Here is a 15,219-nt window from a genome sequence, read left to right on the forward strand (position 1 = left end):
AAAGCGTATAAACAGTTAGGCTTTATTCTTCGCGTCGCAAAACCCTTTCGAAGACCCCTGACGTATAAGTTACTTTATAATAGGTATGTTAGAAGTCGCTTAGAATTTGCTTCTGTAGTATGGAACCCCTGTCATGATGTACACAGAAACAATAGAAAGATTACAAAAAATATTCTTTTTTTTTTTTTTTCATTTATTAAAGTTCTAAACAATTAAATGAATCGCAGAGTTTCATGTTTCTTAACTGCTAAGCCAAAAATGGCTTGTTTACAGCTAGAGTTCGGACTAAATGCACTACATAGGTATGTTATGAAATTGTACACATGTTACATTAAAGTTACGTTTTATAAAATATATTCATAATTCCTAGATGATAACAGGTATTTTTTTACATCTTTAGTTGATTCAGGATTGGTTAGGTATAAATCTTGTAAATGTTTCGGAAGGGTGTTTAATATTTTTGGAAGCAAATAATAGTTGGTTCTCATGCCGTAGACATTTTTTGTTGGTGGTAATATAAATCGATGTGAGTTAGGTAAACCTCTTAACCTACTGTTACGATTGTATTCTTTTAAATCAGATATATCCTTGCAATTTTCTTTAAGCATTGCTAACTGGACTAGGTTTTGTACGGGAAGTACGTTACAAAATTGGAACAGGTGGGAATAGCCATCACTATGTTTTGTTTTTATATTGTTGGGCACAATGGTTTTCAACAGTGTTTTCTGTAGGTTATATATTTTAGCAAGATTGGTTTTATATGATCTTCCGTAACTGTTAAGCCCATATCGTATTACCGATTCCGCCAGAGAGAGGTATAACATTCGTAAGGTGTTGTATGGTATCTTATGTCTTAAAATTGTTAGCCTTCCTAGGACAGATCTAAGTTTATTGCATACGTATTCAGTATGTGGCTGCCAATTGAACCGATAATCAATTAATAAACCAATGTACATATGTTCTTTCACAAAATCTATAGTAGGGCAGTCGCAGTTTATGTGTTGTATGTGTAGGCAACTGTGTGAGTGCGCCTTGATTACTGGAATGAAGGAAAATTTGTTATGTGAAGAACGTATGTGCATGGCTTTCGTTTTATCCGCATTTAGGATTAGGCCAACGTCATGTGACCACTTACAGATGGTGTCGAATATATCTTGAATTTTTTGTGAGGCAGTCTTTAGATCCCTATCCGCAACCACTATGCAAGTGTCATCGGCAAACTGGTACACATACTGTTCTCCGACCGTATTACACATGTCGTTGACATACGTCATCGTTGACATTCATAAAGGCTCTTGAATTCCGAACAGGTAGAAATTACGAAAGTTACGCCTCCTCCTTTAGCCAGTTACAATCTTCAATCTCTTTCCATAAGACGCTCCTGTACTGATTTAATTTTCTTATTCAAAATATTCAATAATTTAGTAGATGCCCCTGAACTTTTAGAAAAGATAGATTTACGCGTACCCCGCAGAACAGAACGTAGTTGTCGAAATAAAATGTTATTTAGTATCAAAAGCAGCAGAACTAAACATGCGCAGCACTCATACATTAAACGCACATGTAGGTTGTACAATGTAAAGTGCCAAAACGTAGACATATTTAGCAGCTCACTAAGATTGTATAAAAAAATAGTTTTTTCTTCTTTAAAATAAAAAACACCTGTATGACCACCTAAATTAAGATTTCCTCGCATATCTCGTCACACATACTAGTCCATATGCATGTCATTTATACGTAGTAATAAGTTTTTATTATAATATTTGTTTACATATAGGAAACTATAAGTCTATTACTAGAAGAATGTTACTCTATATACTTATCTGTTTTATAAGACTGTTTGTTTCTTAATATATATATATATATATATATATATATATATATATATATATATATATTTAAAGCCTGACCAGGAATATATGATCATTGTCAAGAGGGCGCTATTATTCTCATTTATATGGCAACAGTTCAGTATAGTCTGAACAATGTGCTCTCTCGTGTCTCGCGTATTTCTCAACTCCGGTGACTTTAATGTATGCCATATTAATGCCCAAAGTATCCCCTCTCACTATAGCGAGCTTATTGATACATTTCAGTCCGACTTTGTCCATGCCATCTTGGTGTCGGAAAGCTGGTTGAAGCCTACCCTAGACTAGACCTCCTATGCCTTACCTGGATATGTGTTGATCAGGAATGACCGAATCGGCAAGGGTGGTGGTGGCGTAGCCATTTACCTTAGAGGTACCATTCCGTACAAATTGCTCAATTCGACTCCTTCTCTTTACTCTGGCTCAGCGGAATGGATATTTCTCGAGGTGAATGTCAAAGGGGTTAAGGCAGTACTGGGTGTCATTTATAGTCCCCCTACCGTTGATTATTTTTCTCATCTGGAACGGATTCTTGAGTCCGTGAGTTCTGATTACACACATCACCTGATCATGTGGGATCTAAACACTGACCTTTTGAAAGACACAACACATTCTCGTAAACTTAGGTCACTACTTCAGTCGGTCAGTTTCTCTCTTCTCCCATTGGGCCCCACTCATCATACGGCGTCATCGGACACTTGGCTCGATGTGATCATTACTTCATCGCCAAATCTTGTCACCAAGCATGGTCAGTTCATGGCGCCAGGTTTCTCTCACCACGACCTTGTATTTGCATCCTACAAAATCAAGGCACCTAAATGCAAACCTACTCTCATTCAATGCGTAGCTTTGCCAAGATTAATACTCAATGTCTTTTAAATGACGCCGCTGCTATCGATTGGTCTCCTGTTGTAGACGACGCAATATACTCCCAAGTAGCACAGATTAGCTGTATAGCAGCCGCATAATGAAGTACGAATACGCTTGAAGCTGGAATATAAACGCTGCATAAAAGCTGTATAAGCGTCTTTTCAGCTTTTATAACTCTTAAATGGGCACAAATTAGGCAGCCTTAAGTTCACATAGCTACTTAAGAGCGTTGTAGCAGTAATTTAACGGAATTATAAGGGGTAACAGGAGTTATAAGAGGTGTATATTGGCTGGGTAAGAGACCACCAGTTACCCTTTATTCAGCTAATATGTCACATGTGCGCCCTAATACCGGGAAAGATTGACGTTGGGCTGAATAAAAGATAATTAATAACATACTTTTACACCTCTGCCTTAAAAATCAGCTATTATATTTAGTATAGTGACGACGAACGCAGAGGTGAATATATTTATATTGAAGCAAAAACGTTAAGCCCAACGACACCATAAGTCATTTTGTTAAAGTGTTTAGTTAAATGTTTGTACATGATCTTTTATTTATTAATGCGAGAAAGATGTTTGGGAATGCAAGTTTATTGACATTATATATATACATTATCTAAGAAAATTTCAGTGCGCCACGAAAATAATCAGTATTTATTTAAATAAATGATATAAATAAGCTATGTGTAAAAACTATTTCAGTGGTTTGGACAGAATTATGAGATAAAAAGTTAATAATACGTTATAGGAAGTACTAAACTAATGATTTAGGTTAAGAACTCAGGCACAAAACCATATTGTTACCCTTAAAAGTTGGAAAAGCAATTTCAATTTTGTAGGTTATATACAATAAAATGGCGGTCAATGTTAAAAAGCAACGTGAACCGTTAAAATTCTTATATGCAGCATACGACTGTTATATATCTCATAAAGATACTTAAGTGAACCACTATAAAGTCCAAGTCGTTATTTCGATACACTAGTGAACCTCTAAACAGTTATAAGGCATCTTATGAACGTTTTAACAGCCGCTATGCAGACAGTCCCAATGGTAGTATAATAGGCTGCTTAGCGGTAAACATGTTCAGCGCTCAGCCGTATTATGCGCCACATGTGTTCGATTATACGTCTATTGGTTTCATAATAGTTCACTCGTTCTCCCTTATAACAAGTCAGCGAAATAAAAGCTGCTTTAGCGGTAAACATGTTCAGCGATAAGCTGTATTATGCGCCCCATGTGTTCCATTATACGTCTATTGGCTTCATAATAGTTCATTCGTGCTTCCTCAAAAAGTCAGAATAATAAAAGCTGCTTAGCGGTAAACATGTTCAGCTATAAGCTGTATTATGCGCCCCATGTGTTCCATTTATACGTCTATTGGCTTCATATTAGTTCACTCGTGCTCCCTTAAAAGTCAGCGTAATAAAAGCTGGTTAGCGGTAAACATGTTCAGCGATAAGCTGTATTATGCGCCACGTGTGTTCCATTATACGTCTATTGGCTTCATAATAGTTCATTCGTGCTTCCTTTAAAAGTCAGCGTAATAGAAGCTGCTTAGCGGTAAACATGTTCAGCGATAAGCTGTATTATGCGCCACATGTGTTCCATTATACGTCTATTGGCTTCATATTAGTTCACTCGTGCTCCCTTAAAAGTCAGTGTAATAAAAGCTGCTTAGTGGTAAACATGTTAAGCGACAAGCTGTATTATGTGCCACATGTGTTCCATTATAAGTCTATTAGCTTCATAATGGTTCACTTGTGCTCCCTTAATAAGTCAACGTAATAAAAGTCCACAATTAACTCCTTATACAGCACATGGCGTAATTTTATCCACTAAACAGACCTTATAACGGTTAAAGCATTTGATAACCCTTAAAGCTGTATAGGGTCGTAGCAAATATACCTTTATATCACTCTTTGCGTATTAATGGTAGTTTTCAGAGCCGTAATGCAGCTTTTAATCAGCCCTAAGCTATATAAATATCACTGAGATCTATTATACAGCTGTAGGACCACGAGTGTGCTCTTATAAGTGTCTTAATACGCACAGAGCGTTAGATAGAACTAAAAGTGAGTAGTTATAGAGCTATCTGTGCTACTTGGGCTGGACCTGAAATAAATAACCTGAAACATAAAACTTAGTAATTAATATACATTTTAGTTTAATATTATAAAATCATATGTAGGTACTTACCTTGCTTACCACTGTTGTTTTCTATGTGTTAATAAAGTGTGCGCGAGAGCATGCATATGTGTGCAACGAGCATCGGCTATCGGCCAATCAACGTCAGTTCCCTATACGCCACCGAGCGACACACGCATGTCCATGCGCTCTAACACTTACCTCAAAAAGTATCCCTAGTTGTTCTTATTTCTGCTCAAAATGATGCGATTTTAGGGCTTTTCGACAAACATGCGCATGTTCATACAGTTAGAGTTCGGCGTCCGCCGGCTCCTTGGATCACTGAGGGCGTCCGAATGGCAATGAGGAGGAGGAACAGAGCTTTCGGGCTCTTTAAACGTAACCGCACGGATGACAATTGGAAACTCTTTAAGGCAGCTCGTAATCGTTGCAACCAGATGGTACGTACAGCGAAGCGTCAATTTATTCACCGTAATGTTTCCTCTTCGTCTATGGCCGATGTTTGGAAATTCCTCAGATCTCTTGGCCTGGGAAAACCCCCCAATAGTTTTAATGGCAGTTTGTTTTCTCTCAATGACCTTAACAGGCATTTTTCCTCCGCTCCTTCTATTGACACCGCTATTAAGGCCACTACCCTATCTGACATCTCTTCTTTACCTTCTCCTGTCACAGATTATTTCTCATTCTGTCCTGTCTCTGAATTTGACATAAAAGTCATTATTAAGGCTATCAAGTCAAAAGCCGTGGGTTGTGATGATGTCAGTCGTTACATGATTGTGTCAGTCCTCGACTGTGTGCTTCCTGTGATAGCTGACATCATCAACTCTTCACTGGCCTCTGGTGAATTCCCTTTATTCTTTATTCTTTCATAATTGCATACATGTAGTAGGTACAAAAGATATTAAATATTATATTAGGTCGCCCTTCTCTTTGACATAAACGAAGAGCTTCTTGATAAATTGGATCGCCTGTTTAATAACTGCATTCGCTTCATTTATTGCCTCCGCAAATATGACCACGTTTCTTCTTTTCGCTCTCAGCTTGGCTGGCTTCCCATTCGACAACGTCGCAATATTCGCTTGCTTTTCTCTTTTTTCTGTGCTTAATAATCCACTCTCTCCGGAATACCTCAAATCCTTCTTTCAATACTACGGCGTTTCTCGCGTCCGCCAACTTCGCTCTTCTGGCAATATGTCTCTGTCCATCCCTCCTCACCGAACCGGGTTCATGTCGAATTCGTTCACTGTGCAGGTGGCGCGTCTTTGGAACGGACTTAAAAAATGCGCCTAATATGTTCGCTTTCAATAAATCCGTACGTGCTTTCTTTGCTAGCAGAATGAAAAATTCTTAGTGTATTATTAGTTTCATAATATGTTTCGTCGTTATTTATACTGTATATATATAGATATATATGTGTATATATATTATAGTATATTTGTATAGGTAATTAATATGTTATTCGTAATTTATTGATTGTTTTTGCTGTTGTAATTGTAGCACCGCTCACAATCTCTCTGCTTAGCCTTAAGGTTGACGGGTAGAGAATGCCTTATGGCATTAAGTCCGCCTTTTGTACTATAAGGTTTTTCTTTTGTACAATAAAGATTAAATAAATAAATAAATGTGGATTGGCAACTCGTTATTTTGACTTACATACTTTTATTCACTCTATCATAATCAGAATCCAAATATTCGGTGTTCACATTTTTTTATTGTCGGTTTTTACCGTATACAATTCATGGATTTTCTTACGGGTCACACATAGGTCAAAATTACCTTACATAAGGTCTGCTACATTGTCCATGAACAAAATTGATCGTCTCCAAAGCCCATAGCAAAGAGAAGAGAGCGTTATTATCATAGTAAATTTTGTAGTCACCGCAAATTTATAGCCATCTATCGACACAAGATTAAAACTAAAAATGATAATGTATGTTATGTATATCTTTGCCCATAGTAAATATTTTCCAAACACATCTTTGTTATTGTACTTAAGTATTTCCTCGCGCTTAACATAACACTACAATAACCAAGTCGTAATAACCAGCCTATAATGACATTTTGATTTGTTTACCTGTCAGCTCTGATGTTAATTTGGAAATGTTTCGTAGCGAAATAGTTTAATTTCCCGAACGGTTTTTTTTTCAGCAGTTTATTATTTACATTACGAGTATTTACAATGTTTCGCTCTTGATTATGTATAGTTTTGGCCATTTTTTGTCATTTATTATTTAAATATTCAACACTTAAGTATAAGCAAGTAAACCGCCACAATGACACTGACAACAGTGACAACCTATCATTAAAATTATTGCCAGTGTAAGAAATTAGTTCCAATGAAATTCCGCAACATGGCGCATGATCATATATTCCTTGTCAGGCTTTAGGTGTGTATAATCTGATACCGTCACTTTTGGTCATATCCTGACATTGTAACTTGTAACCAGGTGATCCCTGAATCCCCGACGACGCCTGCCGACTCGCCGACGGTGTTCGTGCACTCCGCCGAGAAGGCCGATCAGATCCTCGACTTCAAGAAGTCCAGTTCGCAGATCGAAGAGGCCATCTTGCAGAAGAGGCGGCTCACGGACGAGAGGAACGAGTTCGCGTTCGGTGAGGCCGAGCCTGGTCCCGAAACGGTCGAGGCTGTTAATGTCAGCGTCGAGGCCCAAGGTCGCGTGCGGCGACTGTCGGCTAAGAGTCCGCAGGTACTTTTAGTAGATATACAGGTGTATCTTACAGAGGAGGAGGCTGACGGACGAACGCAAGGAGTTCGCGTTCGGCGAGGCCGAGCCGGACCTAGAAACGGTTAAGGCTGGCAACGTCGAAGCCAATGGCCGCGTGCGGCGACTGTCCGCTAAGAGCGCAGGTCTACAGTAGATGTACAATCTTACAGAAGGCGGTCGGAGCAAAGAGTACGCGGTCTAGCTCGTATTTAAATTCGATGTCTAGGCTTTGTTCTACGGTTTCTGATATAAACAATGATTGTTGTTCAGGAGGAGCGTTCGGTGTCCGTGAGCGAGGCGGTCCGCAACATCCAGGAGTCGCTGGCGCGGACGCCGCCCCCTCCCCTGCGGCCCGCGCCCTCCCCCCGCCCCCGGCCCCGCGCCCGCCCCGCGCCGCTCCCCTACCCCGCGCTGCGCCCCGTGCCGCCCGAGCCCGCCTCCACCCCCACCAGCCCGCCCCGCCCGCACAGGATCGACGTGTCGCAGGTGAGCTGTACACCAGGAGTCCCCCCCGCGCCGCTCCCCTACCCCGCGCTGCGCCCCGTGCCGTCCGAGCCCGCCACCACCCCCACCAGCCCGCCCCGCCCGCACAGGATCGACGTGTCGCAGGTGAGCTGTTCACCAGGAGTCCCCCCCGCGCCGCTCCCCTACCCCGCGCTGCGCCCCGTGCCGCCCGAGCCCGCCTCCACCCCCACCAGCCCGCCCCGCCCGCACAGGATCGACGTGTCGCAGGTGAGCTGTACACCAGGAGTCCCCCCCGCGCCGCTCCCCTACCCCGCGCTGCGCCCCGTGCCGTCCGAGCCCGCCACCACCCCCACCAGCCCGCCCCGCCCGCACAGGATCGACGTGTCGCAGGTGAGCTGTACACCAGGAGTCCCCCCCGCGCCGCTCCCCTACCCCGCGCTGCGCCCCGTGCCGCCCGAGCCCGCCTCCACCCCCACCAGCCCGCCCCGCCCGCACAGGATCGACGTGTCGCAGGTGAGCTGTACACCAGGAGTCCCCCCCGCGCCGCTCCCCTACCCCGCGCTGCGCCCCGTGCCGTCCGAGCCCGCCACCACCCCCACCAGCCCGCCCCGCCCGCACAGGATCGACGTGTCGCAGGTGAGCTGTACACCAGGAGTCCCCCCCGCGCCGCTCCCCTACCCCGCGCTGCGCCCCGTGCCGCCCGAGCCCGCCTCCACCCCCACCAGCCCGCCCCGCCCGCACAGGATCGACGTGTCGCAGGTGAGCTGTACACCAGGAGTCCCCCCCGCGCCGCTCCCCTACCCCGCGCTGCGCCCCGTGCCGCCCGAGCCCGCCTCCACCCCCACCAGCCCGCCCCGCCCGCACAGGATCGACGTGTCGCAGGTGAGCTGTACACCAGGAGTCCCCCCCGCGCCGCTCCCCTACCCCGCGCTGCGCCCCGTGCCGCCCGAGCCCGCCTCCACCCCCACCAGCCCGCCCCGCCCGCACAGGATCGACGTGTCGCAGGTGAGCTGTACACCAGGAGTCCCCCCCGCGCCGCTCCCCTACCCCGCGCTGCGCCCCGTGCCGCCCGAGCCCGCCTCCACCCCCACCAGCCCGCCCCGCCCGCACAGGATCGACGTGTCGCAGGTGAGCTGTACACCAGGAGTCCCCCCCGCGCCGCTCCCCTACCCCGCGCTGCGCCCCGTGCCGTCCGAGCCCGCCACCACCCCCACCAGCCCGCCCCGCCCGCACAGGATCGACGTGTCGCAGGTGAGCTGTACACCAGGAGTCCCCCCCGCGCCGCTCCCCTACCCCGCGCTGCGCCCCGTGCCGCCCGAGCCCGCCTCCACCCCCACCAGCCCGCCCCGCCCGCACAGGATCGACGTGTCGCAGGTGAGCTGTACACCAGGAGTCCCCCCCGCGCCGCTCCCCTACCCCGCGCTGCGCCCCGTGCCGCCCGAGCCCGCCTCCACCCCCACCAGCCCGCCCCGCCCGCACAGGATCGACGTGTCGCAGGTGAGCTGTACACCAGGAGTCCCCCCCGCGCCGCTCCCCTACCCCGCGCTGCGCCCCGTGCCGCCCGAGCCCGCCTCCACCCCCACCAGCCCGCCCCGCCCGCACAGGATCGACGTGTCGCAGGTGAGCTGTACACCAGGAGTCCCCCCCGCGCCGCTCCCCTACCCCGCGCTGCGCCCCGTGCCGTCCGAGCCCGCCACCACCCCCACCAGCCCGCCCCGCCCGCACAGGATCGACGTGTCGCAGGTGAGCTGTACACCAGGAGTCCCCCCCGCGCCGCTCCCCTACCCCGCGCTGCGCCCCGTGCCGCCCGAGCCCGCCTCCACCCCCACCAGCCCGCCCCGCCCGCACAGGATCGACGTGTCGCAGGTGAGCTGTACACCAGGAGTCCCCCCCGCGCCGCTCCCCTACCCCGCGCTGCGCCCCGTGCCGTCCGAGCCCGCCACCACCCCCACCAGCCCGCCCCGCCCGCACAGGATCGACGTGTCGCAGGTGAGCTGTACACCAGGAGTCCCCCCCGCGCCGCTCCCCTACCCCGCGCTGCGCCCCGTGCCGCCCGAGCCCGCCTCCACCCCCACCAGCCCGCCCCGCCCGCACAGGATCGACGTGTCGCAGGTGAGCTGTACACCAGGAGTCCCCCCCGCGCCGCTCCCCTACCCCGCGCTGCGCCCCGTGCCGTCCGAGCCCGCCACCACCCCCACCAGCCCGCCCCGCCCGCACAGGATCGACGTGTCGCAGGTGAGCTGTACACCAGGAGTCCCCCCCGCGCCGCTCCCCTACCCCGCGCTGCGCCCCGTGCCGCCCGAGCCCGCCTCCACCCCCACCAGCCCGCCCCGCCCGCACAGGATCGACGTGTCGCAGGTGAGCTGTACACCAGGAGTCCCCCCCGCGCCGCTCCCCTACCCCTCGCTGCGCCCCGTGCCGCCCGAGCCCGCCTCCACCCCCACCAGCCCGCCCCGCCCGCACAGGATCGACGTGTCGCAGGTGAGCTGAACACCAGGAGTCCCCCCCGCGCCGCTCCCCTACCCCGCGCTGCGCCCCGTGCCGCCCGAGCCCGCCTCCACCCCCACCAGCCCGCCCCGCCCGCACAGGATCGACGTGTCGCAGGTGAGCTGTACACCAGGAGTCCCCCCCGCGCCGCTCCCCTACCCCGCGCTGCGCCCCGTGCCGCCCGAGCCCGCCTCCACCCCCACCAGCCCGCCCCGCCCGCACAGGATCGACGTGTCGCAGGTGAGCTGTACACCAGGAGTCCCCCCCGCGCCGCTCCCCTACCCCGCGCTGCGCCCCGTGCCGCCCGAGCCCGCCTCCACCCCCACCAGCCCGCCCCGCCCGCACAGGATCGACGTGTCGCAGGTGAGCTGTACACCAGGAGTCCCCCCCGCGCCGCTCCCCTACCCCGCGCTGCGCCCCGTGCCGCCCGAGCCCGCCTCCACCCCCACCAGCCCGCCCCGCCCGCACAGGATCGACGTGTCGCAGGTGAGCTGTACACCAGGAGTCCCCCCCGCGCCGCCCCCCCACCCCGCGCTGCGCCCCGTGCCGCCCGAATTTGTAAAAATCTGTTTAAATGTTTTGTGTTGTCATTATAATTAATATAATGTACATACCTAGTTAGTAAGGCACTATTGTATTGGGTTAACCTGTAAGGATAGTTGCTAAGTGACAACAAATAAATAAATAAATGCAGAGAGGACCCGTGCGCCATCTGTCAGCCACGACGGCCAGGAGACTGTGGCGGCTGTCGCGCACGCTGCGGAATAGCCTACCTATTAAAGATTTCGGCTACTTTTTGCGACTAATACCTATCAATATCATGCATATTATCTGCCCTCTTAGATATCCGTACCTCTCCGGCACCTGACTCGGCACGACCTGCGCGTGCCACCCGCGGAGCCCCCCGCGGAGCCCCCCTCGCGGCCCGCCCCGCAGGGCCCCGGGCTGCCGGGCCCGCGGCCCGAGGCGCCTGCAGCGACCAACGCACCCACCCGCGGCATCTTTCCGACCTACAAGTCCAAGAGCTTGAAGAAGAAGAACTCCCTGCTTGCCAGTGAGTTCTATTACATTTATTTATACAGATTCGGAAATTAAGGTGAAGTTATGGTGTTCTTGAGGTTTTTATTTTTCGAGTTATTTCTGAAAATGTATTGTTATTTTATATATTGTGGATTTGTATTTTAAGTATAATTCAAAATACACTTTATCTGGATCGGTACTGCAGGCTATCCCTTGTGTTACAGAACGTCGCGGCGTCGCGGCACGCGCACTCGCGGGGGGTGCGGGCGGCCCCGTGTGGCAGCGGGTGCGAGCCCGCGGCCAGCAGCAGGCGCGCTGGGCGAGGAGGTACCTGCTGCTCGCCGACACCACGCTGTACGCTTATAGGAGCCCCGACGTGAGTGACGGCAGCCCAAGGGGACCTGTTGCGAGACCCCACCCGCCATGCTACCGAAGTTCTTTATACTTCTCTTTGATTTATTAAATATAAATTGTGTCTAAAATTATTGTTGTTTACACTTTTCTAATATTTTTCTGGTGTTTTATTTCGAGCATGCTGTGAAATAATTTATTGTAAATACATTCAACATATGTATTGTGAAATAAATAACAGAAATGCACTCGTGAAGAGAAAATGGTATCTATCTTACTTATCTAAGTACTTAATACTCTTAATAGGCAATACAGTAGGTAATTAATTACGATGAATGAATGATAAAATGTAAATGTAATGAATCGCAGGGCACACGGGCGGACTGCATGATCCAGCTGGCGGGCTTCACCGCCGCCGCAGCAGGGGAGGTGAAGTCGCGGCCGCACGCCTTCAAGGTGTACCACACCGGCACCGCCTTCTACTTCGCCTGCGACAGCGCCGACGCCACCCGCGCCTGGCTCGACCTCATCACGCGCGCCACGCACGACCAGCCCGCGCCCGTGAGTGTTACCAGCATCCTACAGGTCCACACTCGCCTGCTGCTGGCTCCCCACCCAGGCCACGACCAGCCTGCTCCTACCCACATCCGCCTGCTGAACCTCATACCCACGCCACGCACGACCAGCCCGCGCCCGTGAGTGTTGCGAGGTTCCCTGCAGTTCTACCGCACCGGCCACGTCTTTTAGCGATGCCCATGAGTGCTCCGAGCATCACATGGCGACCCTGCCTCAATGCAGCTATAAGCTATTCTCATTTATTCTCATCAAGAATTCGAGACTTTGCGGACTATAATAATCAGTTTGTATGTATATTGTATAATAATGACATAACTTTCTTTTCCTTCCACAACCATTGCATTTCAACCATGTGGAACACAGACAGACGAATTTTTTTTCGAGTAACACGTATGCTAAAAGCTATTATTAAGCCTTCTATCTTCCACAGTTTCTAAGAAACTCCAATGTTAAAAGATCGTTCTTGTTGCAGTTATCAGCGGACTTACCGAGGCAGTACTCGGAGACGGAATACTCAACGGACTCTGACATCGAGGCCGAGAGGCCGAGAGACCGCGACCGCGACAACAAGGACAAGGAGAAGGACAAGTCAAAGTTCGGCTCGCTTAAGAAACTGACACATCGCATGCAGAGGTATATAATGTGATTAATGTGTATGCGAAATAATTTAACAAATACGATAAGCCGGGCAATTCATGCTCCCTCGCAACTCGTTCTTATGCAGAGGCCTTAAGCAGATCTTTTTAAGACGTTTGGCCGTTGGTTCTTGTCCGAGTCCAGCCCCAATGAAGCTTTGCCTTCGGACTCACATGAACGCACCCATAAGAGAGCTCCAGCCCTTCAGCCATATATGCGGTTGAAGGTTTTGGGTTTTCCTTGAGATATTCTAAGAATTTTAATTCTCCGACTTATGTAAGTAGGTTTTTGGTGGTGTACTTGTATTTGTGTGTGTTGAAGGAGCGAGTCGACGGAGACGGTGGGCGCGGCGAGTCTCGACCGCAAGTACCTGCGCTTCTTCTCGAGGAACAAGAACAAAGACGACAAAAAGGTACGAACCATGCTTTTGTTCTCCCGGAAACCTAGAAAATGACTACAATTATCTTTTTCAGATAATTCAAAGGTATTTCATTTCTTATTTAACAGCATAAGAACACGTATTTATAAACATAAAGAAGCTAAGCTAAAGCATTCGCCATTACAAGAAACTTGTGCTGAGAAATGTAAAAAGTAACATTATGCAGTTTACATGCCCCTTACAAAGCGCCTGACTGCAGAAAAATAATATAAGATAAAAAAGATAAAAGATAAAAAATAGTTTATTCAAGTAGGCATATTACAATGCGCTTATGAACGTCAAATAAACCTTTACCGGCTCCAACCGTACACCTCTGCCCCGAGAAGATTTAAATCCCCCATCAATTGGAGGAGGGTATCCCAATATGGGACCGGCAACAAACTCGGCGGGACACATCTTTTCAAAACATTATTACATCTTATAATTAACATGCATTACGAGTAATTAAGAAAAATACAATTTAAATTAGTACTATAGAATTCGTGCAATTATACTCAGTGAGTACATAACTTTATACAAATACGTAGCTCTTTCAGAAAACATATCAAATTCTTACAAAAGGAAAAGAAAATAAAACCAATAAAAGAAAGGAGAATACATATTATATGAATCTGACTGATGCTTTCATACAATTTGATGTGCTTTCTTACCTGAGCTGAGTCACCTTTAACTCTACACATAATACGATGCTTTTAATTGCTACTTGTCGTTATTACAGTTTCTGGTTTGGACCATTCATGTTTGTCTGTCAAGTAGTCCTCGACTCTGTAATAAGCCTTCAACATCAATGACTTTTTTAAGTAATTCTTAAGAGCTGGAAAGGGTAATCTTAAAGCATCCTCAGGTAACTTGTTATAAAAATGAATGCATTGAATGACTTCTGTACTTTACGAACACGAAACTTTCTGATAGCAAGCTTGTTTTTATTTCTAGTATTATAGTTATGGACATCAGAATTCTTAGTGAAGGAGTCTAGATTCTTAACAACATAAATAATACTATCATATATGTATTGGGAAGCTACAGTTAAAATATTAATTTCTTTATAAAGTTCTCTTAATGATTCACGCACCCTTAAATTATATATAGAACGAATGGCTCTCTTTTGTAAGACAAATATAGTCTGTATGTCAGCTGCTTTGCCCCAAACCAGAATACCATATGACATTACACTATGAAAATAACTATGTATAATAAACAAGGCGAGCTGTTTCAACATTAGTCAATTGTCTAATTCTCCTCACAGCGTAAGCGGCCGAACTTAATTTGTTTGCTAGTGTTCTTATATGAGGACTCCATTGTAGATTTTTGTCCAATGTTAAACCAAGAAACAGTGCTTTATCTACCGTCTCTAAGCATTCATTATTCAAAAGTATCTTAGTATCGACTGGTTTAACATTCGGCAAAGAAAATCTAATGCATTTAGTTTTCTTAGCATTAAGAAGCAAATTGTTCATAGTAAACCAGTTAAGTACATTAACGAGTGTGCTGTTAATTACACTGTAATCGGTAGATTTCCGATCAACCTTAAAAAGTAATGATGTGTCATCAGCAAAAAGAACAATTTCACAAAGATTTTCTACTACACATGGCAAATCATTTATATAAACCAAAAACAGGAATGGACCCAAA

The 15,219-nt window shown here is 47.8% G+C and overlaps 1 protein-coding gene across 1 annotated transcript in view; it reads left to right on the forward strand.

Annotated features, from left to right (window-relative positions):
• The window catches only part of LOC134793946 (titin), a 45,072-nt gene that overhangs the window by 13,194 nt on the left and 16,659 nt on the right, over positions 1 to 15,219 (forward strand). The window contains exons 15-22 of the mRNA XM_063765663.1: positions 7,335 to 7,595; positions 7,884 to 10,533; positions 10,576 to 11,051; positions 11,409 to 11,619; positions 11,810 to 11,961; positions 12,306 to 12,497; positions 12,985 to 13,145; positions 13,470 to 13,560. Of these exons, the coding sequence (XP_063621733.1) occupies positions 7,335 to 7,595; positions 7,884 to 10,533; positions 10,576 to 11,051; positions 11,409 to 11,619; positions 11,810 to 11,961; positions 12,306 to 12,497; positions 12,985 to 13,145; positions 13,470 to 13,560 (4,194 nt within the window). The remainder of the gene's footprint in view (positions 1 to 7,334; positions 7,596 to 7,883; positions 10,534 to 10,575; positions 11,052 to 11,408; positions 11,620 to 11,809; positions 11,962 to 12,305; positions 12,498 to 12,984; positions 13,146 to 13,469; positions 13,561 to 15,219) is intronic.

The sequence above is a fragment of the Cydia splendana genome, chromosome 9 (genome assembly GCF_910591565.1).
Source record: "Cydia splendana chromosome 9, ilCydSple1.2, whole genome shotgun sequence".
Lineage (NCBI taxonomy): Eukaryota > Metazoa > Arthropoda > Insecta > Lepidoptera > Tortricidae > Cydia > Cydia splendana.